This window comes from Nyctereutes procyonoides, unplaced genomic scaffold (assembly GCF_905146905.1).
Source record: "Nyctereutes procyonoides isolate TBG_1078 unplaced genomic scaffold, NYPRO_anot_genome, whole genome shotgun sequence".
Classification (NCBI taxonomy): Eukaryota; Metazoa; Chordata; class Mammalia; order Carnivora; family Canidae; genus Nyctereutes; species Nyctereutes procyonoides.
Window position 1 is genome coordinate 24,244,308 of NW_026575049.1, and position 24,854 is coordinate 24,269,161.

The 24,854-nt window shown below is 41.9% G+C and overlaps 2 protein-coding genes across 4 annotated transcripts; one reads left to right on the forward strand and one right to left on the reverse strand.

The window, feature by feature from the left end:
- Nucleotides 1-1,071: 1,071 nt before the first annotated feature.
- WBP2NL (WBP2 N-terminal like) lies at nt 1,072-23,749 on the reverse strand. The gene is made up of 8 exons (XM_055329420.1): nt 23,688-23,749; nt 23,480-23,555; nt 22,820-22,857; nt 13,024-13,132; nt 12,369-12,510; nt 12,081-12,173; nt 6,536-6,646; nt 1,072-1,490 (listed from the first exon to the last, which is right to left on the reverse strand). Exons 1-8 carry the CDS (start codon nt 23,747-23,749, stop codon nt 1,072-1,074), a joined length of 1,050 nt encoding a protein of 349 aa, XP_055185395.1.
- LOC129511817 (dnaJ homolog subfamily A member 1-like) lies at nt 4,256-5,852 on the forward strand. 3 transcript variants are annotated; one of them, XM_055328896.1, is made up of 3 exons: nt 4,256-4,950; nt 5,182-5,316; nt 5,536-5,852. In XM_055328896.1, exons 1-3 carry the CDS (start codon nt 4,314-4,316, stop codon nt 5,718-5,720), a joined length of 957 nt encoding a protein of 318 aa, XP_055184871.1. In that variant the 5' UTR covers nt 4,256-4,313; the 3' UTR covers nt 5,721-5,852. The 3 variants fall into 3 exon arrangements, with proteins under 3 accessions (XP_055184871.1, XP_055184872.1, XP_055184870.1); XM_055328897.1 differs by having other exon boundaries at nt 4,256-4,620; XM_055328895.1 differs by having other exon boundaries at nt 4,256-5,316.
- Nucleotides 23,750-24,854: the final 1,105 nt, after the last annotated feature.

Here is a 24,854-nt window from a genome sequence, read left to right on the forward strand (position 1 = left end):
TATTTCTAATGTTGTGATATTAGAAACAATGTAATAACATCTTCCTAAGGCATCTTTGTGCACATGTACAAGTATTTCTCAGGAATAGATACTGAGAGGTGAAACTGCTAAATCAAGAGTTGGTTTCTTCTAACTTTTAGAAGGTACTGTCAAATTTCCTTCTAAAATGCATACCAACTTACACTCTCACCTATATTGTATAAAATAACCTTTTCCCCACATGCGTTTCTTCCCAACACTTAAGTTTTTCAATCTTTTCAATATTTGTAAATCTTTGGAAAATTGTTTTCATGTTAAGTTGCATTTTCCTAACACTAGTCAAGTTGAATAAACATCTTTCCAAAAGCTTCTGAGCCACTCTATTGCATCAGTTAACTGGGAATTCACATCTTTTGTTCATTTTTTTCTTTTTGATTGACTGGTAGGAGTTCTTCATATACTCTGACTATAAATTATTTAACACATATGTTGGAAATTAACTTTCTCCTATCTTTTAATTTTGGTCATACAGAAGTTTCAAATTTTGATATATTCAAACTTATCACTGCTTTCTTTTATTGTTTCATTGTTTTACCTTTTTAAAGAAGCTTTACCCTACACATCCAAATATCATTTTCAATGGCCACATAATATTCCAGTGTATGGATGCACCATGATTTATGAAATTCTCACTATTGGAAATTTAGGTTGGTCCATACTTTACTAATATAAACAATGCTATGAAAAACAATTAAGTGTTCAACTTGAGTGTTAATGTTTCTTGAATGAGGGAAGGAAGAAAGAAAGGCAGGAAGCTTTTTCCACGCTCACATATATTGAAAAATGCAGCCCAATGTCAACCAAATTATGGGAGAATTAGCTCTAATTCTACTTCTCCTTTGGCCCATCTAATCAAGAGTTAACTCCGCTTGCAAAGTCTAGGAATGGAAGTAAAGCTTCATCCTCCCCCTAACACTGCCCTTCCCCAGGGTGCCACACTACCTCAGACACACTTTTACTCACATACCTGAGTCTGCTTTATTATCCTTATTCAATTGTTGCGTGCCATTTTGCTTGGTGAGTCTTCAAGGGTTATATCAGAGAAGATGGTGGACGGGCCTCAGAAGATGAGGCAGGGGGAAGAGAAGTGTCATACTGAGAAGGCTGAGGTACCACATATTTGCCAGACCCAACTCTATTTCTAGCAAGTGGAACTTCATATCTTGGAGGTGGGGCTTCATTTGCAGCTGGTAGGACTTCATTTCTAGATGCTGAAGCTTCATTCCCAGCTGGTAGAGCTCCATATCCTGCAGGCAGGATTCCATATACTCCAGGTGGTTGTCCGTATCCTCCCTGTGGGGGTCCATATCCCACCTGTGGGGGTCCATATGCCACCAGTGGGGATCTGTATCCTGCCTGTGAAGGTCCATATCCTGCCAGTGAGGGTCCATATCCCACCTCTGGGGGTCCATATCCTGCCTGTGGAGGTCCATAGACAACAAATGGGTATGCTGGGAGGAAAAAAAATTCAGTTATTCTTTTTTAGAGTGGACAAGGAATAGGTAAGGAGGAAAAAGCAAACTGACACAGGAATAGAATTCAGGCAGAACAATGCTAAAACCAGATCCTTCAGCCACTACCAGGTGAAGGCTTTATCATTTCCTGTTGTAGAGGGGTTCAAATTAAAAGAAAAATAACCCTACAGTTATATCTCTACATTACTTATATTTGTGCTCAAATATATATGTTACCTAACACATTTGTTTATGAAGAAAGTAATATGAGAAATATGTATTTGGGAAAGAGAAAAGATGAACTTTAAAAGTCATCTATAATTCCACTTTCAGAGACAAAAACTTCATATTTTTGTGTATTTCTTTGTAGGATCTGTTAATATTTTTATATAATCATGATCATAACACCCATGCATTTTTTTATCTGGCTCTTTTCATCTAACATTATAAAAAATTTCTTTGTATTATTAACATATTTCATACACTAAAGCTAGACAATATTTTATCATATGGATAGGTGCTACTTAATTCCCCTGCTATAGGAGAGTATGTTGTTTCCAACTTTTTTTTTAAAAAAAGATTTTATTTATTTGAGAGAGACAGTGAGAGCACTCGAGAGCTTGAGCACAGGAGGGGGTCAGGGGCAGAGAGAGAGGGAGGAAGTCTTGAGTGGAAGCTGGGCTATATCCTAGGCTTTATCCTAGGACCCTGAGATCACCACCTAAGCCTAAACCAAGGGTCTGACACTTAACTGCGCCCCTGAGGCACCTGTTTCCAACTTTCTAATTCAGATTACAACAAACCCGGGCTTTACTTATTTCCTTAGCTATATTCCCAAAGTAGTTTAACTGAGTCAACGAATGGACAACTATCAAGCCATATTGTGGTAATCCATATTTATATTTGGGCTAATTAGAAAAAACTTTAAAAGGATAGCCTTAAAGATTCTCAAAAAACTAAAAGAAAATGCGGAGGAAGTAAAGAAAATGATGTGTGCACCAAACACAAGTCTCAGTAGAGGTGGAAAACATAACAAGAAACCAAAAAGACATTCTGGAGCTGAATAGTACAGTAAGTGAAATTAAAAATTCACTAGAGGGATTCAAATTTAGGTTTGAGTAGGCAGAAGAATGAATCCATCAACTCAAAGATAGGACAACAGAAACTGTAGAGATTGAGGAACAGAGAGGCAGAAACAACACTGAAGAAAAGTGAACAGAACTTGAGGGACCTGTGGAATACCATCAAGCAGACCGACATACCACTGTGGAAGTCCTAGAAGGAGCAGAAAAAAGGACAGAGCAAATATCTGAGGAAATAATGGCTGTAAACTTCCCAAATTTGATGAAAAACAGAAATATAAACATCCAGGAAGCTCAATGAACTTCAAGTAAGATGAAGTTAAAGAAACACACACTGAGGGATCCCTGGGTGGCGCAGCGGTTTGGCGCCTGCCTTTGGCCCAGGGCGCGATCCTGGAGACCCGGGATCAAATCCCACGTCGGGCTCCCGGTGCATGGAGCCTGCTTCTCCCTCTGCCTATGTCTCTGCCTTGTCTCTGCCTCTCTCTCTCTGTATGACTATCATAAATAAATAATTCAAAAAAAAAAAAAGAAACACACACTGAGGGATGCCGGGGTGGCTCAGCGGTTGGGCGCCTGCCTTCGGCTCAGGTCATGATCCCGTGATCTGGGGTTGGTCCTGCATCGGGCTCCCTATGGGGAGCCTGCTTCCCCCTCTGCCTGTGTCTCTGCCTCTCTCTCTGTCTGTGTCTCTCATGAATAAATAAATAAATAAATAAATAAATAAATAAATAAATAAATAAATATTAAAAAAAAAGACACACTGAGGTACATTCTAATCAAATTTTCAAAAGACAGAATCTTGAAAACAGCGAGAAGTGAATCATCACATACAAGGGATCCTCAATGAGATAATTAGCAGATTTCCCATCAGAAACTTTAGAGGCCAGAAATAAACTGTCAAACAAGAATCCTCCATTTGGCCAAATTCCTTCAAAAGTGAGGGAGAAATCAAGATGTTTCCAGATAAACAAAAGCTGAAGGAGTTCATTTTTGCAGGGCAAGAAATACTTAAGGAAATCCTGCAGGGTGAAGTGAAAGGACACCAGACAGTTAATGTGCAGTCATGTAAAGAAATAAAGATCTCAGTAAAGGTAAATCACTGGACAATTATGAAAGCTAATATTATTCTAACAATGGCTTGTAATTCCATTTTTTTGTTTTCTACATAGTTTAAGAGACTAATGCATTTATTTATTTTAAAGATTTTATTTATTGATTAGAGAGAATGTGCAAGTGGGGGAAGGAGCAGAAGGGGAAAGGGAAGGAGGAGGAAAGAATCTGAAGAAGACTCTGAGCTGAGGGGATCCCTGGGTGGCTCAGCGGTTTGGCACCTGCCTTCGGCCCAGGGTGTGATCCTAGAGTCCCGGGAATGAGTCCCACGTTGGGCTCCCTGCATGGAGCCTGCTTCTCCCCTGTGTCTCTGCCTCTCTCTCTCTTTCTCTCCCTGTGTCTCTCATGAATGAATAAATAAAATCTTAAAAAAAAAAAAGACTGAGCTGAGAACAGAGCCCTACACGGCACGATCTTAGCTCAGAGATCACAACTTGAGCTGAAACCAAGAGTCAGAGGCTTAATCAACTGAGTCACCCAGGTATCTCTAAGAGACAAGTGTGCAGGGAACTTTCCAGAATGCTCGGTGAGACACGGAGGAGCGGCGGCTGCCCGAGCTATGCCCAGCAACGCGCTCCTTCCCGCTCCCCCACACCGGCTTCAGCCCTCTCACCGGCTGTAGAAAATGGTGAAAGAAACCACTTACTATGATGTTTTGGGGGTCAAACCCAATGCCACCCAGGAGGAATTGAAAAAGGCTTACAGAAAACTGGCCTTGAAGTACCACCCTGATAAGAATCCAAATGAAGGAGAGAAGTTTAAACAGATTTCTCAAGCTTATGAAGTGCTCTCTGATGCAAAGAAAAGGGAATTATATGACAGAGGAGAACAGACAATTAAAGAAAGTGGAGCTGGTGGTGGTTTTGGCTCCCCCATGGACATCTTTGATACGTTTTTTGGAGGAGGAGGCAGGATGCAGAGAGAACGGAGAGGTAAAAATGTACATCAGCTCTCAGTAACCTTAGAAGATCTATATAATGGCGCAACGAGAAAACTACCTCTGCAGAAGAATGTGATTTGCGATAAATGTGAAGGCCGAGGTGGTAAGAAAGGAGCAGTCGAATGTTGTCCCAGTTGCCGAGGTACTGGAATGCAAATAAGAATTCATCAGATAGGACCTGGAATGGTTCAGCAAATTCAGTCTGTGTGCATGGAGTGCCAGGGCCATGGGGAACGGATCAGTCCTAAAGAGAGATGTAAAAGCTGCAATGGAAGGAAGATAGTTCAAGAGAAGAAGACTCTAGAAGTGCATATTGACAAAGGCATGAAAGATGGCCAGAAGATAACATTCCATGGTGAGGGAGACCAAGAACCAGGACTGGAACCAGGAGACATTATCATTGTTTTAGATCAGAAGGACCATGCTGTTTTCACTCGACGAGGAGAAGATCTTTTCATGTGTATGGATATACAGCTGGTTGAAGCCCTGTGTGGCTTTCAAAAGCCAATATCTACTCTTGACAACCGAACCATCGTCATCACCTCTCATCCAGGTCAGATTGTCAAGCATGGGGATATTAAGTGTGTGCTAAATGAAAGCATGCCAATTTATCGTAGACCATATGAGAAGGGTCGCCTAATCATCGAATTTAAGGTAAACTTCCCCGAGAACGGCTTTCTCTCTCCTGATAAACTTTCTTTGCGGGGATCCCTGGGTGGCGCAGCGGTTTGGCGCCTGCCTTTGGCCCAGGGCGCGATCCTGGAGACCCAAGATCGAATCCCACATCGGGTTCCCGGTGCATGGAGCCTGCTTCTCCCTCTGCCTGTGTCTCTGCACCTCTCTCTCTCTCTCTCTGTGACTATCATAAATTTAAAAAAAAAAAACAAAACTTTCCATTAAAAAAAAAAAAAACTTTCTTTGCTGGAAAAACTCCTACCTGAGAGGAAGGAAGTAGAAGAGACTGATGAAATGGACCAGGTAGAACTTGTGGACTTTGATCCCAATCAGGAGAGACGGTGCCATTACAATGGGGAAGCATATGAGGATGATGAACATCATCCTAGGGGTGGTGTTCAGTGTCAGACTTCTTAATGGGGCCGGTGAATAACACTGCTGCTGGCATTTTATATGCAGTAGTGGATGAGTGAAGGACTATAATCATAGCTCACTACTTGCTATTGTTTTTGTTTTAATATTCAACTATAGTAGTGTTTTAAAAGTTAAGTGAAGAATAAACTCAAATATAAAAGCTCAAAAAAAGACAAGTGTGCATTTAAAAGAATTATTAGATAATGTTTTTAGGCACACAACTATAAAGATGTAATTTTGTGACATCTGTTGTATACAAAACAAAAAGCTGATAGACACATATGTCATGTTCCAAGGAGACCCCAAGAAAGGGCTGCATTTGGGGACCTGCTGACAGCCTTTTAGGAGACCCTTTGTAGCCCACCAATAGGCTATGGACCACGTTTGAGAATCACTGCAGACAGGCACAACTGTTAAAGGGTACATAAAGCTGGAGTCCTCAGTGAGATTGAAGGGCATGGCTCAAGCATGATGGCTATGCCTGTGTGACATGGGAAGGGGGAGGTGGGCAAGAGCACACTTTTTCTGCTCAAGCTATAAGCAGGAAGTCATTGTTCCCACTAACAGGAGTTTCCCAGGTACGCTCCATATGTATACCTTCCAGTTAAAAGTATGCCTGAAATTGAATCCCAGTCCCTTGCTGCCCTGCCACTGGGCTTCAGTCTAGAAAGAAGACATGGACTCAACCACTTTCCAATTCCCCAAAACCTCTCCTGTTTCTCCTGCAACAGAGTTGGAGGCAAACCAGCAATGAATGCATCTCTGAGCCCCTGGCATACTTTTCTACCTCCCAAGAAGAACTTCCCTGGCATCCTTACCTGGACAAGGCATCTGTGGGGTGCACATCACACCCCCCTGCCCAGTAATTACATACAGTCCTGGAGTGCTGAACCAGTAATTTACACTTCCAAGTGGAACTCCTCTGGCGGCTGAGAAGACAAGTTTGGCAAAATAGGGATTTTTAAATTCTTTTAAGTCAGATGTACAGCAGCTATCAACCAAATAATTAATAGAGTATTAACCATCATCTTACATGTGTGTCCAACAATGCTCCCAGGATACAAGATAAAAAATATACACCTTCCTTGTCCTGATCTGTATGCTTCTTGAGGGCAGAGATTGTGTCTTATTAGCCTGTGCTTACTCACGGCCCAGCATAGCACTTACCAAAATAAATATTCAGAAAACATTTCCAAGTGAAGATTCTATCAAGTTGGCATGGTACATCCATTAAAGACCAACATAATGGCAATGTGATACAGAAGAAAGAAAGCACTTCTTGTTTATCTTCCTCTGCATCTCTCTTATAAGGACCCTTGTGATGGCATTTGGGGCACATCTGGGTAATCCAGGGTAATCTCCTCATCTTAAAATCCTTAAATTAATTACAAAACCAGGGAACATTCACAGATTCTGAGCATTAGGACATGGATATATCTTTGGGAGCCATTATCAGCCTATCACACTAATTTTTGGCCTATGGCATATGACCAGAAGTAATGTACGCTGCTTCCAGCCAGGTCTGGCCCATGCAAGCTTCCCAGGTGAAATCTTTACTCTTTCCCTCTTTGCTGGCTATTCAGAGAGGGTGTGGAAGCCATGGGTTAAAGATGGCAGAGACCCAATCACCCTGGGTCCCTGAAGGACTATATGGAACAGAGACCCCTTTCACCCCTGCTGATTGTCCTTTATATAAGCAGTACTATCTATTGTCTTAAGCTACTGATAATTGGGGGGTTATCTGCTTCAATAACTAGCATTATCTTATCTAATTCACTGTAATTCTAAAGTCCTCTTTATCCCTGTTATCCTCCTTTTTAATATCCTATTGGTATCCTTCCCATTTAAATTATTCTATTAACTTATATGTTTCTTTCTTTCTTTCTTTCTTTCTTTCTTTCTTTCTTTCTTTCTTTCTTTTTTTTTTTAAGATTTTATTTATTTATTCATGAGAGACACAGAGAGAGGCAGAGGGAGAAGCAGGCCCGCACAGGGAGTCTGATGCGGGACTTGATCCCAGAACCCCAGGATCATGACCTGAGCCAAAGGCAGACACTCAAACACTGAGCCATTCAGGTGTCCCTGTTTGCTTATTTCTTACATGACTCTTACTAGACTGTAAGTTTAACAAAGGAAGGGACTATGTATGCCTTGTTCACTGTTGTGCTTTCACTCATCTCGTATAGTGTTTGGCACACAATAGGTACTCCATATATATTTAGTAAAAACACTAATCAAAGAGCTCCAACAAGTCAGCTCTGCAGAGGGGAAGAGACTTCTGCAAAGGGCCAAAGAATCAGATCATGAAGCATGATGGGCAGTTAATTCTAAAGGCCTCAAGGAAGCCCATCTCACAAGCCCTGACTCTTGCGGGGGGCGGGGGGAAGACTCTCACACCTAAGGCCAAACATAAGAGCAAATTCAAGACCCAGTATGCAATTATTCTGAGTTCTGCAGACATCTGTAGCAAAGAGGAACTGGACTTCAAGTGTCCCCTGACTCTGGGTTCCACATAACTAAGCTCTGGCTGCCAGGACACCTTGTTATCCAGTGTCATGCTTCTAGATGCTGTCCGCCCTTTGGACAACAAAGAGCTGCTGGCTGGGTACATCATGTGAACTCCTTGGCTTTCATATCTTTGCAGTTAAAGGTAACAGTAAAAATTTTTTTGCTTCTCAATTTCCTACATATGGCTTTTCTGCCACCTGTCTTCATTAGCATTTCTCTCTTAAGACCACCAACAAATTCAAATTTCCACATGCAATGCACATTTTTCAGTCTTCATTTAATCAAACATCTCTGCAGCTGACAGATGACCACTCAGTAATGCTTGAAACTTTCCTTCCTTAATTTCTGGGATAATAAACTCACTCAATTCTCCTCCTACTTTCCTCAGCTCCTTTGCAATCTTCATTATGGTCACCTCTCCCTACCCATCCCTGATACGTTGAGAACCCTTGGAATACCATCCTTCAGTCATCAAATGAGCCAATCACTCACATGGCTCCAGAGATGACCTGTGCACTGAAGATTTCCATCCAAATCAGTCTCTAGATAGAGCTCATCTTTGGAGTTTTGAGCTGCACATCCACTGGCCTCTACCATTCCGATGTACCTCACATTTAATATGATGCAGGGATTAAGAGTATCCAAAGAATACAACGTCACTTATATAGTTAGTATTCCTGCCAAAATGCATGACCTGCATCTGGGCATGAGGAAACAGACAAACCCAAATTAAGGGACATTCTATAAAACAATAAACCTGTATTCTCTTTAAAATGTTAATGTCAGGCAGCCCAGGTGGCTCAGTGGTTTAGCACCGCCTTCAGCCCAAGGTGTGATCCTGGAGTCCAGGGATCAAGTCCCACTTCGGGCTCCCTGCATGGGGCCTACTTCTCCCTCTGCCTGTGTCTCTGCCTCTCTCTCTCTCTCTCTCTGTCTCTCATGAATGAATGAATGAATGAATGAATGAATAAATAAATAAATAAATACAATTTTAATGCCAAGAAAGACAAAGAAAGATTGAGTCCAGATTAAAGGAAACCAAAGAAATAGGACAACTAAATTCTACGTGTAATTAGAGCCAATGTGTAATCTAATTGTGTAAATTAGATGTGTAGGAATTAGATCCTGATTGGAAAAAAAGGTATGCTATTAGAATCAGGAACCTAATAGGTTAACCATTTGAATTTGTATATTAAACAATAGCATTGTTTCAATGTTAAAGTTTCTGAATTTGATAAGTAGACTGGGGGTGGATAAGGGAATACCCTTGCTCCTAGGAGATTTACATTCAAATACTTAGGAATGCAAGTGATCTTTGTGACTTACTCACAAAGCAAAGAAAGAATAAGATGAGGTAAATGTGGGAAAGTGTTAATAATGAGTGAATCTAGACAAAGTGTCCATGAGAGTTCGTTGTAATATTCTTGCAACTTTTCCATAGATATGATTTTTTTTCAAAATAAAAAGTCTTAAAAAAGAGAAAGAGCAGGTGTAGGGTTCTTTTTTTTTTTTTAAATATTTTATCTATTTATTCATAGACTCTGAGAGAGAGAGGCAGAGACACAGGCAGAGGGAGAAGCAGGCTCCATGCAGGGAGCCCGATGTGGGACTCCATCCCGGGTCCCCAGGATCACACCCCAGGCTGCAGGTGGCGACAAACCGTTGCACCACCAGGGCTGCCCAGGTGTAGGGTTCTGATTCTAGCTCCCACTGTCTACCTGTATAGCCTTGGGAAACTGTATAACTATCACTGATTCAGTTTCCCCTGTTATCAGCTGGGGATAATGATTACATCACAAGTTTTTGTGAAATTACATAAATTGACCCATGTAAAGGGCTTGGAACACTGCCCGCTATATGGTAACCATTTAATAAATGTCAGTACTATTGTATCTAAAATTGAACTCATTTCCTCTCTAATTTAGACTGTCTCTTATATTCTAAACCTTGCTTATAGTATCATGATCCAAGTCAGTCTCCTGAGCTAGAAAAATGCATTCCATCCTTCTGTGTGTCCCCAGAACTTTGTCAATGCCTCTATTATGGCATATTTGAATATGTCTGTCTCAACTAGGTTATGTTCATCTCAACTAGATTGGAGTTGGGGGTAGAGGCAAGGGAGAAGGAGAAAGAACATTCCAAATAGAAGAATTTCAGGGCACCTGGCAGGCTCAGTCAGTAGAGCATATGACTCTTTTTTTTTTTTAATTTTTATTTATTTATGATAGTCACAGAGAGAGAGAGAGAGGCGCAGAGACATAGGCAGAGGGAGAAGCAGGCTCCATGCACCGGGAGCCCGATGTGGGATTCGATCCTGGGTCTCCAGGATCGCGCCCTGGGCCAAAGGCAGGGGCCAAACCGCTGCGCCACCCAGGGATCCCCGAGCATATGACTCTTGATCTTGGGGTCATGAGTTTGAGACTCATGTTGGGGAGTTTACTTAAAAAATTAAATAAACAGGGCAGCCCGGGTGGCTCAGCGGTTTAGCGCTGCTTTCAGCCCAGGGCCTGATCCTGCAGACCCAGGATGGAGTCCCATGTCAGGCTCCCTGCATGGAGCCTGCTTCTCCCTCTGCCTGTGCCTCTGCCTCTCTCTCGCTCTCTGTGTTTCTCATGAGTAAATTAAAAAAAAAAAAAAAAATATATATATATATATATATATATATATATATATATAAAAATTTTAAATAAATAGGACAGCCTGGGTGGCTCAGTGGTTTAGCGCCACCTTCGGTCCAGTCCAGGGCATGATCCTGGAGACCCAGGATCAAGTCCCACATGGGGGTCCCTGCGTGGAGCCTGCTTCTCCCTCTGCCTGTGTCTCTGCTTCTCTCTCTCTGTGTCTCTCATGGATAAATAAATAAAATCTTTTTTAAAAAAATTAAATAAATAAATACATTTACCCAGATAGAACAAATAGCATGAAGGCTCAGAGATGAGAGAAAAGGCAGAGAGCAGTCCAGTCAGATTGTAGTACAAAAGGTGAGACAATAGGGGCATGAAATAAGGCTAGATTAAATAAAAATATATCATAAAAGGATTTTTTTTTCAGTAGTGTCTACATGCAACATGAGACATGAACTCACAACCCCTAAATCAGGAGTCACTTGCTCTATCAATTGAGCCAGCCAGGTCCCCCATAAAATTTGTATTCAAAGTCTGAAAGAGTTCTTTGGTACATACACTAGATCAGTGCTGTATGGCTTGACAATACCTCTTCCCTTTTCTCATGGAAGAGGGAACTAAACCTAAGTGAAGTAAAGGCAAACCCAGAGAGGAGAAAAGACAAAAAGGCATTACAGAGGAAAAAGAGCTCAGGAAACTGGGCCTCCCTGATCTGAAAATGAGACTACTTAATGATATATGAGACTAGCATTTAAATAGACAAAAGATTATCAGGTAAACTTATTTATTTAGGTGTCTGAGTATAGCTCCCAGTAGAGTGTAAACTCCTTTAAGACAAGGAGGGATTGGGACACCTGGGTGGCTCAGGGGTTGAGCATCTGTCTTTGGTTCAGGTTGTGATCTCGAAGTCTTGGGATCGAGTCCTGCAAAGGGCTTCCCACAGGGAGCCTACTTCTCCTTCTGCCTATGTCTCTGCCTCTTTGTGTCTCTCATGAATAAATAAAATCTTTAAAAAAAAAAAAAGACAAGGAAGGACTGAATAATCTTGTTCCCAGCATGTGGTATGGTACCCATCCCATAGTAGGGAGGCTCAGGGAATGCCTGCTGAATACATGTGCAGTTACCAACTGCCTGACCACAGAGGCCAAAGTCTCAACTGAGTGACAGTCCTACTTCCAATTCCACAGGCCTCAAAACCCCAAGGGTTAATATCTTTATTAGCATTGCTCACCAGCAGAAGCAGCTTTCATCATCAACTGGGCAAATTCGATGGCACCTCCTTTTCTGAAGGATAATTTAAAAGTAGCCTGTCCTTCCCAGCCACCTGGGAAAAGAAACGGCACATACTCACTAAGATGCTGGCACCATTTGTCAGAGAAGGACTGCCCCGGACAAAGAGAGAAGCACTACCCAAAGGAGCAGGGCAGCTTTCTTTGAATTCCAGCATGAGCCAGGTCTGAATCTTAAACCTCTGGAAGTTTTTGAGAAAAAAAGTACACTTTTGAGGGGGATCACTTACCATCTGGAGCTGCCTGAATGATTCCTTTAATGAAGTTGGCAGCAAAAACTGGCTGTTCAATGGTACAGTTACTCATCAGCTCAAATGGCATCATAAAAGAAAACATCGGGTCGTTGACTGCATGTGAAGTCACGAAGATCACCTAGGAGAGGAAAGAAATTTTGGAGGAAGAATGCAGGTTGTCCATGGATTGAGACACAGGAGAGCAATTCTAAGGTCAAGATTGCTTTGACGTCCTGCCCTAATGAAGAACCATTACCTGTTTTCTTTTATATTCCTCAATATGGAAAACTGTAAAGTGTGAATGTTTGTTTTTTAAATATTTTATTTATTTATTCATGAGAGACACAGGAGGGAAAGAGAGAGAGAGGCAGAGACACAGGCAGGGGAGAAGCAGGCTCCATGCAGGGAGCCTGACACGGGGACTCGATCCCAGGTCTCCAGGATCAGGCCCTAGGCTGAAGGCAGTGCTAAACCGCTGAGCCACCCGGGCTGCCCTAAAGTGTGGATATTTTAAAACACTTTGAAAATCAATGTTTAAAAAAAGAAAGAAAGAAAAGAAAAGAAAAAAAAAAAGAAAATCAATGTTTAACCTCACTCCAATTTAGGAAAAACAAATGTGTGGTTAATCAGATCAAAGTAGAAGTAGAATTACCCGGTATGAAGTGAGAAACAGTGTTCCCCTTTTTGTACCATTGAAGAGACTGCATCCCTCTGGTTGCCGTGGGAAGGAGAGGTCCACATCCTGACACTGCGTCAAGACACTGCAGAAAAGAAAGCAGATTAACGACACCATTTAGAAGTTATAGAAAATGACACACATAAAGCTTTTAGCACGGTTCCCAGCCCATAGCAAGAACTCAATAAATGTTAGCTGCTGCTGCTACTACCATTATTTTATCGAAATAGAAAGAAATTTAAATGATCTTACTCCCTGACTATTCATACTTATTCTCCCTTTTTATCATTGGGTTTGTTTGTTGTTGTTGTTGTTTTTAAGATTTTATTTATTTTATTCATGAGAGTCACAGAGATAGAAACAAGAGAGAGGCAGAGACACAGGTAGAGGGAGAAGCAGGCTCCATACAGGGAGACGTGGGACTCAGCCCAGGTCTCCAGGATCATGCCCTGGGCTGAAGGCAGCGCTAAACTGCTGAGCCACCCAGGCTGCTCATTGGGTTCTTTTTTTAAAGATTTACTTATTTATTTTAGAGACAGAGTGCACGAGCAGGGGGAGGGGCAGAGGGAGAGCAGGAGAAGCAGACTCTCTGCTGAGTGGGGAGCCTAATCTGGGGCTTGACCTTAGGACCCTGAAATCATGACCTGAGCTGAAACCAAGAGTTGGAGGTTTAACTGAGCCACCCAGACGCCCTGGGGTTGTTTTTTTCTTATCAGACTTACCTTCTTCTTAATATTTACTCATTAATTCTTATTCTTCATGTGCAGTAAGTGTAAAACACTGTGGTAATGGAAATGTTTCTCTGACTCTGATAGAGACAGTAAGGAACACAGAGTACTCCAGATTCCGCTGGCATGCTGTTCCCTCTACCTGCCATGTTCCCCCTTCACTCTTAACCTGAGAAGCTTGAACTCATCCTCTTCCCGCTCACAGAATCCTACTGGGTTTATTTTCTTTCTTAGTAATTATTATAATATATATGTGCTTATTTGTTCAATGTTCTAACTAATGATCATTAAGGACAATGTCTTTCCACTAGCCCTAGCAAATAGAGGGTACTAATAAATATTTATGGAAAGAATGAATAAGTATTGGGGTACCTGGGTGGCAATGGGGGCAATGGGTGATGAAAACATGAATACAGATAATAATGCAAGCAGTAACATGACATGTATAACATTAATGGCACAAAAATATCATAGGAATTTAGTGGAATGAGAGATTAGGTTTGGTTGAAGTGATCAAAAATGACTTTATAGAAAAGTTGTAGTGTGAGTCGATTCTTAGGATATGAATAGTGTTTCAGTAGGCAGAGGTAAAGGTAGAGGACAATCCAGATGGGGAGCAAACAGCATGAATGAGGTGCAAGAGCAGCATTAATGGAGGTACACAGTGGAAAGCAAATTGTACACTTGGGAGCAGCCTATTTGTGTGCATTCATCAAAACAGATGGAAGTGAAGGTGGAAAAATAGTGAGATACAGATGGAAAGCCATTGTGAAACTAGAATTGGAAAAACCATTTAATAGGCATGGAGAAAAAAAAGAGAAAAAAAGAAAAAAAACAGGCATGGAGAAACTATGAGCTGCAGCTGTCTCAGCACGCTAGTCACATGATCAAGGAGATGGTGGTATATCAGAGGTATCACTTTAAGAATCCCTAAGGGGTGCTGTACTGGCTCAGTCAGTAGAGCATGGAGGTCTTGATTTGGGGGTTCTGAGTTTAAGCCCTATATTGGGTGTGGAGATTTCTTTTTAAAAAATCCCTAAAATAGCCCTACCTGCAGTGATAAGAACTGGAACTGGGGTGATGGTGTGTTGATAAAAAGGGCTTTTAAAAACACAATGAAAATACAGGATGCCCACAAAAATGTCAGGAAAAACAGGGAACTCCAAGGGCACTTAGGTGACACAGTCAAATGAGCTGGGACTCTTGGTTTTAGCTCAGGTTGTGGTCTCAGGGTTGTGGGATCAGGCTCCAAACTCAGTGAGGAATCTTCTTAGGATACTTTCTCCCTCTCCCTCTATGCCTTCAATCTCTCTCTCTCTCTCTCTCCTTCTCATAAATAAATAATTTTTTTAAAAAAACTTAGGGAACTCTAAAACTAAGTCCAGAACTCTGGAATCTAATCAAAATCTTATAGTAACTAAGAGAATGTTTAATCAAGAAAAATTGAGTTTCAGTAAGAGAGCTTTGTGACACTTTCACTTACTCTGGTACCATCCTCCAATCCCTGACTTGACAAAAGCCTTAAAAATAACCCACATTCCTAATATAAGTGCCAAACACCAAAGGGAGCAGAACACATCTTTTCTCAAAGAATTGTGGTTGTTTTAACTTGTCTGGTGGCTCCCTGAAACACTGGCTCAAAAGTTGTGTGCCTAATTCAGAACTCTCCCAGGACTGAGGTGACTACCTAGAGTACATTTGACAAAAAGAGTATTAGTTGCTGCTGTCCGGGGCAAAGGATGACCTTTAGTGCAAACAAGCAAAACTGAAAAGTTAGGGAGGAAAGCCTGGGGAATGAGATGTTTTGGGGAATAAAGAATTTGAAAAGCTCTGATATATTCATGGGAATCTAGAAAGCCACATGCATATCGGCCCAGGGCTGGGTTCATGCTCAGAAGAAAACTGAGAAGAAAAAAAAAAGAAGAAGAAGAAAACTGAGAAGGCCCAAAACTTTTACTTCTGGTTGATAATGAGGCTCTGCTCAAGCAGGAAGTGAAAGCTAAGACAGAGTTGTAAACTGCCTGGCTGGGTGATAAAAACCCATTCCAAACACACAGGCAGACTCCATCTGCAAAGGCTGAGAGATTTGTGGGGGGTTTTTTTTGGTTCAGATATATAAAGAAATAGTCAAATCACTAATTGGCTACTAAGTTAACATAAAAGAGACTTCAGTGGCCACACATGACAGAGAACAAACTTTACAATTCAGAAAAGCCACTAAACTAAACCAACAAACAAATAACTACAACAAGCAGCAACAATGTACCCTGAGGAAGAGAGAAAATCTGATTTCCAGAGTTGCCACATTATAACATTCAGAATGTCCAGTTTTCAATTACAATAAAAAATATGAGGAATGCAAAAAAACAAGTAAGTATGACCCATATGTTCTTCTGTGAACAGAAGAAATGAAATAAGCAGTAACTGCCCTGAGGAAGCCTATACATTGGGTTAACTAGACAAAGACATTATTTGTTTTTTGTTTGTTTTTTTTTTAATTTTTATTTATTTATGATAGCCACACAGAATGAGAGAGAGAGGCAGAGACACAGGCAGAGGGAGAAGCAGGCTCCATGCACTGGGAGCCCGACGTGGGATTTGATCCCGGGTCTCCAGGATCGCACCCTGGCCAAAGGCAGGCACTAAACCGCTGCGCCACCCAGGGATCCCTGAATTGTACATTTTAAAATGGTTAAAATGGAAAATATCATGTTATGTGAATTCTACCTCAGTAAAAAAAAGGGGGGGGGTTATATATTAAGTGTAAAACCTCAATAAATCAATTAATTAAATTTAAAAGACCGTGAAGAAAGAAGCCCCTGAGCTTGGTAATTCATTAGATCTGGGAAACAAAAAAGTCATGAGAAATCAAAGGTCATCTTTGCCTCCAAAGAAATAGAGAAGTCAGAAAAATAAGTTTATTGGGAAGTATGGACATAAATTTGGCTCTAGACACGTTGAAATATTCAGGAGGTGGTAGTACTGTTTGCAATTTCATTCTGTCATATCCTTAGGTTGGCATCTAATACATGAAGTTTCTCAACCTTGACTGTTTGGGTTAGATAATTATTTGTTGTGGTGGTATGTGCTTTGTAGATTGTTTGGAAGCACCCCTTGCCTCTCTCCCCACCAAATACCAGTTGTAGCCCACCCCCTCCCCCATCCAAATTGTGAAAAGCAAAAATGTCTCCTGGAGGCAAAATCATCCCAGACTGAGAACCACTGTCCTACAAGGATGGCATATTGACTTCAAAATTTCAGTTAAAGTATAGTACAGTGAAATAAAGAATGAATTTTCACCATGCTGGTAGATGTTATAATGCGACAACAAATTTCTAAAAAAGAGGTGAAAACTGCAAATGAAATATCACAGCACCATTTAGCTAAGGATATCAAAACTATTGTCTCCAGCACTAACTAGAACCTCAGCAAAAGTTCAAGCTCCAATAGTTAATCATCTGAATTTGAGTTATTGTCCTTATAATGCATTGAGCTGTAACTGCCAGATACTAAATATGCAAAGATTTTACATACTTTTTATCTGTAATTTGTAAGTAGGTTCCTAGCTAAAGAGAAATGGTTCTGACATATGAACCTTCCAAAGGATGAACAATTTAGGATCTAACTATCTGCTATCTATAAGAGACTCATTTTATTTCTTTTATTATTTTTATTGAGTATAATTGTATAATTAACATGCAGGGTTGTATTAGTTTCAAGTGTGCAGTATGGGATTCAACAATGCTCTTAGGTGTACATGGAACATTCTCCATGATAGGTTTACATGTAAGGTCACAAAACGAGTCTTAACAAATTTAATTTTAAGAAAATTAAAATCATCTGAAGTACTTTTTCTGATCACAGTGAAATGAAACTAGAAATCAGGGATCCCTGGGTGGCGCAGCGGTTTGGCGCCTGCCTTTGGCCCAGGGCACGATTCTGGAAACCCGGGATCGAATCCCACGTCGGGCTCCCGGTGCATGGAGCCTGCTTCTCCCTCTGCCTGTATCTCTGCCTCTCTGCCTCTCTCTCTCTCTCTCTCTCTCTCTCTCTCTGTGACTATCATAAATAAATAAATAAATAAATAAATAAATAAATAAATAAATAAATAAAAGGAAATGCTGTCTGAGACGCGGCTCCGATGTTTAAAAAAAAAAAAAAAGAAACTAGAAATCAATAGCACAAGGAAAACTGGAAAATCCACAAACGTGTAAATGAAACAACACATTTTTATATAACCAATGGGTCAAAGAAAAAGTCTCAAGGGAAATTGGAAAATACCTTGAAACAAATAAAAATGAAGATACAAATGCCAAAACTATGGGATTCAACAAAGCAGTGTTAAAAGTTTCTATCTGTACCTGCATTCATAAAAGAGATTTATGATCTCAAGTTAACCTGACTTTACACCTCCAGAAACTAAAGAACAAACTGAACCCAAGGCTAGAAGGAAATAAAGATTAGAGCTGACACAAAACAAAAGAGAAAATACAAAAGTAATAGGGAAAAAAAAACAACCTGTGAAACTAAGTGTTTTTTTTGTTTGTTTGTTTGTTTGTTTTTAAGATCAGTGAAACGGACAAACCTTTGGCTAGGTTAACTAATTGAGAAAAGAGAGATGACTCAAATTACCAAAATCAGAAATGAAAGGGAAGGACGTTACAATGGATGCCACAGAAATAAAAAGAATTACAAGATAATACTAATACACATGAATAATTGTATGCCAGCATATTGGATAATCTAGAAGAAATGGATAAATTCCTAGGAGCTAATTCATGAATAAAAAGAAAATCTAAACAAACCAATAGTAAGAAAAAGATTGGATCAGTAACCAAGAACTTCCCAGCTAAGAAAAGCCCAGGACCAGAGGGCTTCACTGGACAAATCACCAAATACTGAAAGAACACTTAGCACTAATCCTCTCAAAAATCTGCCCCAAAACAGAAGAGGGAACACTTCCAAGGTCATTCTCTGAGGCCAGCATTACCCTGATGTCAAAGCTAGAACACAAGAAAACTACAGACTAACATCTCTGAAAAACACTGATGCAAAAATCCTCAACAAAATGCTAGCAAACTGGCAGCAGTTGAGCGTCTGCCTTCCACCCCGGGCGTGATCCTGGAGACCCGGGATCAAGTCCCACGTCGGGTGGCTCCCTGCATGGAGCCTGCTTCTCCCTTTGCCTATGTTTCTGCCTCTCTCTGTCTCCCATGAATAAATAAATAAAATCTTAATTAAAAAAATGCTAGCAAACTGAATAGTATATTAAAAGGATTATACACATGACCAAGTGGTATTTATTCCTGGAACATATGATGGTTCAACATATGAATATCAATCAATGTAATAAAAACAGAACCACCATATGATCCAGCAATCTCACTTCTAGGTGTATATCCAAAGGAAATTAAAATAGGATATCAAAGAGATACCAGCACTCCTATGTTCACTGCAGCATTACTCACAATACCCAAGATATAGACATAAACTACGTGTCGGTCAATGAATGAATGGATAAAGATGTGGTATTTATATACGTATCATTCAATCATGAGAAAGAAGGAAATCCTGTCACATGCTAAAACATGAATGAACCTTGAGAATATTGTGCTAAATGAAATAAATCCGGAGAAAGGTAAATACTGTGTGATCTCATTTAGGTATATATGTAGAACCTTAAGGAAAAAAAAGTCAAATGCATAGAAGCAAAAAGTAGAATGGTGATTACTAGGGGCTCAGGGAATGGGGGAAATGGGGAGATGTTGGTCATAGGGTACAAACTTGTAGTCATGTAGAATGAATAAGTTTAGAGATCCAATATACTATAGGCATGATGACTACACTTAATGAGTGTATTGGAAAAAAAATGAGTGTATTGAACACTGGAGATATGCCAAGAGAGTAGATTTCAGGCACATGCATCACACTAAAAAATGGTTAACTATGTGAGGAGATGATATGTTAATTAGTTTGGTTATAGAAATCATTTCACTACCTATATGTATATCACATCATCATGTTGTACACTTTAAATATATATATAATTTCTATTTTTTAAAAAATTAATATGGTAAATTTCCTTTGTGTTTCTTTTACCACATACAAACACAATATCATTAACAACTTAGTAAAAATAGGGACAATTTACAAAGCAAATTTATCAAAGACAAATACCCAACAACCTTAGGAAAAAAATATATTTTTTTAAAGATTCAATTATTCAGACTGGCAGAGATAGCGACGTTTAACACCAGGTGTTGTCAAGGGTGTAATGAAATTGGCACTGTGAGTATTGAGAACACAACAATATAATTCTATAGGGTGATTTCGCAAAAATATATTTCTTTTTTTAATATATATTTCTATATGCATTTGTAGAATATAAAATATTTTGACATAATTTTTATATTTTTTAAAAATACATTTTAATCTTTAAAAAGGTCTATGTATATTTAAAAAAATAAAAATAAAAATAAATTAAAAAGTCTATGTCCTCTGATCCCACAATTACACTTTCAGGAACATATCCCCAAGAAACATTTCGACAGGTAGGCAAAGATAAGTTTTCAAAAGTGTTCACTGAAGCAATATTTATAGCAATGACAAATTATACCCTGAACATCTCAGACAAGGGCTTGAACAAACATTCATGCACACTGGAATACAAGTCATTGATTAATAATGATGTAGATATTGATACTGGAGAGCATTCCCAATACATTGGTAAGTGAGGAAAACAAATTACAAAGCAATCTCGGGTTGGGGGATGTTGCCTATATATCCATGGAGGAAAGTGCAGAGAGATACATACCAAAATGTAAAAAAAGCACTGGGTGTTGGAATCTGGGGTAATTTAAATTTTTTTTCTAATTTTTCTATAACAAACATATGGTACTATCTGCACAATTTTAGAATATTGGTCAAAAAAAGAAAACTCAAGTGTCTTCCCTATTTACCAGTAGAGTCCTATCTGTACAATTATGACTTCTCAGCTGGGATTAAAAAAAAAAAACCCTCCACAGAACAATGTGATTTGTAACAATGTTACAAATTTCTTAAATGTGTATCCTGAGTAGGCAAGAGAGATCAAAATACAACCAAGCTTCTCCTTCTCAACCTATTTCTTCAAAGTTGTTTCTATCAACACCATAGAACCCCAAACAATCCCATCAAAAAATGGGCAGAGGAATGGAATAGACATTTTTACAAAAAAGACATACAGATGGCCAACAGACACATGAAAAATGCTCAACATCACTCATCATCAGCAAAATGCAAATCAAAACTGCAATGAGATATCACCTCACACCTGTCAGAATGGCTAAAATAAAAAAGATAAGAAGTAAGTGTTGGAGAGAATGTAGAGAAAAAAGAGTCCTTGCACACTGTTTATGGGAATGTAAATTGGTGCCGACACTGTGGAAAATAGTATGGAGTTTTCTCAAAATATTAAAAATAGAAGTACCATATGATCCAGTGATTCAACTACTGGATACTTACCTAAAAAAAATGAAAACACGGATTTGAAAGTATATATGCACCCCTATGCTTACTGCAGCATTATTTACAATAGCCATGATAGAAAATTAGATAAGGAAGATGTGATACACACACACACACACACACACACACACACACACACACACTGAAACCCACAGGAATACTATGCAGCCATAAAAAGGATGGGATCTTGCTATTTGCAACAACACGGATAGACCCAGAAAGTATTACACTGAATGGAATAAATCAAACTGAGAAAGACGAATTCCATATAATTTCAGTCATACAAGGCATCTAAAAAAACAAAACAAATAAACACACCAAGAGCAGAATAAACACAGAGAACAAACTGATGGTTGCCAGAGGGAAGGGTTGGGAGCTTGGGTAAAATGGGGGAAGGGAAGTGGGAGATACAAGCTTCCAGTTTGCGACTCAATAAGTCACAGGAACAAAAAGCACAGCCTAGGGAACACAGTCAATACTACTGTAATTGTAGACAGATGGGGCCTACACTTATGGTGAGCACAGCATAACTTAGCCGTCCAATCACTATGTTGTACGCCTGAAACCAATGTAATAATTGTATCAATAACGCTTAAGCAAAAAAATCAATAAAATAATAAATAATTATAGTTTTTTAAGATTTTATTCATTTATTCATGAGAGTCACAGAGAGAGAGGCAAAGACACAGGCAGAGGGAGAAGCAGGCTCCTCTCAGGGAGCCTGATGTGGGACTGGATCCTGAAAGTCGGGGATCACGCCCTGAGCCGAAGGCAGACGCTCAACCACTGAGGCACCCAGCCGTCCCATTATTGTAGTTTCTATACAAGAAAGAGCACTGACAAGGCAGGTCTTCTCTGATGAGAAGTCCAATCCCCAACCAAATCTCTCCCACATGCACTAGCCATATGATTTTTAAGCCACCTGCTTCTCTGTGTTTCAGTTTCCCACCTGAGAAATAAGGGAAATACTAGATCCTCATTGTAGATAGAGCAGTGATGTGTATACAGCTCTGGCAAAGGTGTTTGGCGATGATTACACATTCAAGAGCACAGAATGGACCCCATCAAGATAACTCAAAGGACCAGGGCTCCTGGGTGGCTCGGCGGGGGAGCGTCTGCCTTCGGCTCAGGTGGTGATCCCGCCCGGTCCTAGTATCGAGTCCCATATCGGGCTTCCCACGAGGAGCCTGCGTCTCCCTGTCTATGTCTCCGCCTCTGTCTCTGTGTGTGTCTCTCATGAATAAATGAAATAAAATCTTAAAAAAACAAAAACAAAAACCAAGCAACTCAAAGGACCATAAAATTAGTGTTTCTGTCATAATTTTTAAAAACATGCTCCATGCCCTGCCTCCAACACACACACACACACACACACACACACACACACAGACCCGAGGCTGAGCGAGAAGATGCCCAAACACCAAATCAGAAGTGGCTTCAGGGCCCAGAGCCACCTGCACACAGGTCACAGCGCTCCAGGCCAGGGAGCCGCGCTCAGAGCGGAGGACAATCCTCTCCTACTACAAGGGAAGACGTACAGCCTCCGCCGCCCGCCGGAATCTGTCAAGAACATGTTCTGGGGGAGGAAGCAAAGGAAACAGATCTGGACATCAGCACTCGGTACTGTCTGGGCGGATCCTCCCGACGAACGCGCAGTCTCCCCGGGGCACAGAGCACCGGGTGTCGGAGCCAAACAGCCAGCGAGCGACCCCACAGCAAAGGAAACCGAGGGCCACGCGGAGCAGACGGAAGCCCACGTAGGACCTGCTGGGGCGGGAGCGGGGGGGCGCGGAGGAGCGGCGGGGAGGCGAGGTGTGACGCGGCACGGGGAGCAAGCGGCGGCCCCCGCGGAGCCCGCGCACCCCGAGCGCCCTCCTCCCTGGGGCGTCTGCTCCCCATCTTTACCTTAAAAGTAGGAGCAGTCACTCCCCTCTCCCCTTAGGGGCAAAGAGAAACGGGGCTCCTGGGGGTTCTGAGGGCGAGGCGACGCCCCCACAGCGCGGGACCTTCCGACTGCGCCGCACTCCCGCCTTTTCCGCCTCGGCGTCCCCGGGAGCAGGGGAGGGCGCACCCACCGCCCACCTCCCTCACCCCTCCCCGGCCGCCGGCCGTCACCCCAACGGCAGCCAGCCAGCCGCACGCGACCCGGCAGGGCGGCGCGACACCCCACTCCTGCCAGTGAGCGCCCGCCCTTTTACCTGAGCCTCCGCCACCTCTGAGCCGCTAACCCGCGGCCCGGCCTCGCGCGCCCCGATGGCGGGGGCGGGGCTCCGCCTGCGACGCCCGGGAGAGGCGGGAAAGGCCCTGATTGGCTGAGAGTTTGCAAGCCGCCAGCCCCCCCCCCGCCGGCCTCCCCCACCCGGGTCTGACCGCACCCCTCCCCGCCCCCGGCTCCCCTGCAGGCACCTTTCGCCAAAAGGGATGATGGCCCCGTGGCGATTCTCGGTGTGACTCTGATTCACCGCCATCTTTCTCCAGGCCCCCTCCTGCCGCCCCTCAGATGGGAAGGGGCGGGGCCTGCGCTAGGCCAGGGGGCGGGGCTTTGAAGGGGAGGGCGGAGATTATGGCGCAAGGACGAGGGTGCGGGTGAGGAGGCCAAGGGGCTGGTCACGGGAGGGGCAGCGGCCAGAGAACCAGGCAGTGTCCGCGTGGAAGTGCCCGCTGCGGGGGCAGGGAGCGGGCCCCGGGAATTGGCCCCGTCCCCGGAGCGCGGAGGGGTGAGTGGCCGGTGAGTGGCCTCCTGGGTTGACACCTGCGTCGTAGCCCAGACATGGTTGCTCGGCTGCCCACTGGAGTGGACTTAGAAGGAGGATTTTCCTGCATCCCCCCGCTGAGTCGGGTCAGGAGGCTAATGCCCTTTGGAGAAAGGGCCCAAAAAGATTTCTCGCTTCTCCTAGGGCGAGCAGAACCTTTCCCCACCAGAAAAAGCCTGGAATCTGAGCTGGTTTCTTGTGAAGCAGCATTCAGGAAAGGGTGCATGACCTGGGTCAGGGGGAGCAGCTCCAAGATAGAGCCTATGTCAACCATCCTACCTGCCCTGCCTCCGCCAAACGGTGATTGTGAGGGTCCGATGGGTTACATTATACTGGAATTGCTTTGAAAACTAAAATGCTGTACATATTCTTGTTTCATTTAGACTTCACAAAAGAGCGCCAAAGGGCTTCAAGCAGAGGGATGGTAACGTCTTCTGGATTACCGTATTTCATCCAGTTTAAGATGCTATCAGTTGTGAGATACATCATTTTTAAATGTACCACTAATAAAAAGAAAAGTTGCCAAATAAAGACATTTCATCAGTTATAAGCTGATGTTTTAAAAAATAATCTGTACACCCAACATGGGGCTTGAACTCATGACCTAGGAATCAAGAGTCTCATGCTCTACCAACTGACCCAGCCCGACGCCTCAAGCTGGTTTTTTTTTTCACACAAGACTATTGGAACAAATGAAACACAATAGGAATGATGTGAAGCAGTAGAGCAAGCATTGAGATAGAGTCCTCGTCTTGCACTGGTAAACTAAGTGTGCAACTTTGGGCAAGACAACTAACTATACTCTCTGGACTTCAGTTTC

What these genes read in the sequence shown, in the direction of transcription:
- LOC129511817 (XM_055328895.1), top strand. Translation starts at nt 4,314, where the DNA reads ATGGTGAAAGAAACCACTTACTATGATGTTTTGGGGGTCAAACCCAAT. An exon ending in GAACGGCTTTCTCTCTCCTG is followed by an intron (nt 5,317 to 5,535) that starts ATAAACTTTCTT and finishes ATTAAAAAAAAA; the next exon opens with AAAAACTTTCTTTGCTGGAA.
- WBP2NL (XM_055329420.1), bottom strand. Translation starts at nt 23,749, where the DNA reads ATGGCGGTGAATCAGAGTCACACCGAGAATCGCCACGGGGCCATCATC. An exon ending in ATCATCCCTTTTGGCGAAAG is followed by an intron (nt 23,556 to 23,687) that starts GTGCCTGCAGGG and finishes CGGGCGTCGCAG; the next exon opens with GCGGAGCCCCGCCCCCGCCA. An exon ending in CATTCAGGCAGCTCCAGATG is followed by an intron (nt 12,174 to 12,368) that starts GTAAGTGATCCC and finishes TTCTTTTCCCAG; the next exon opens with GTGGCTGGGAAGGACAGGCT.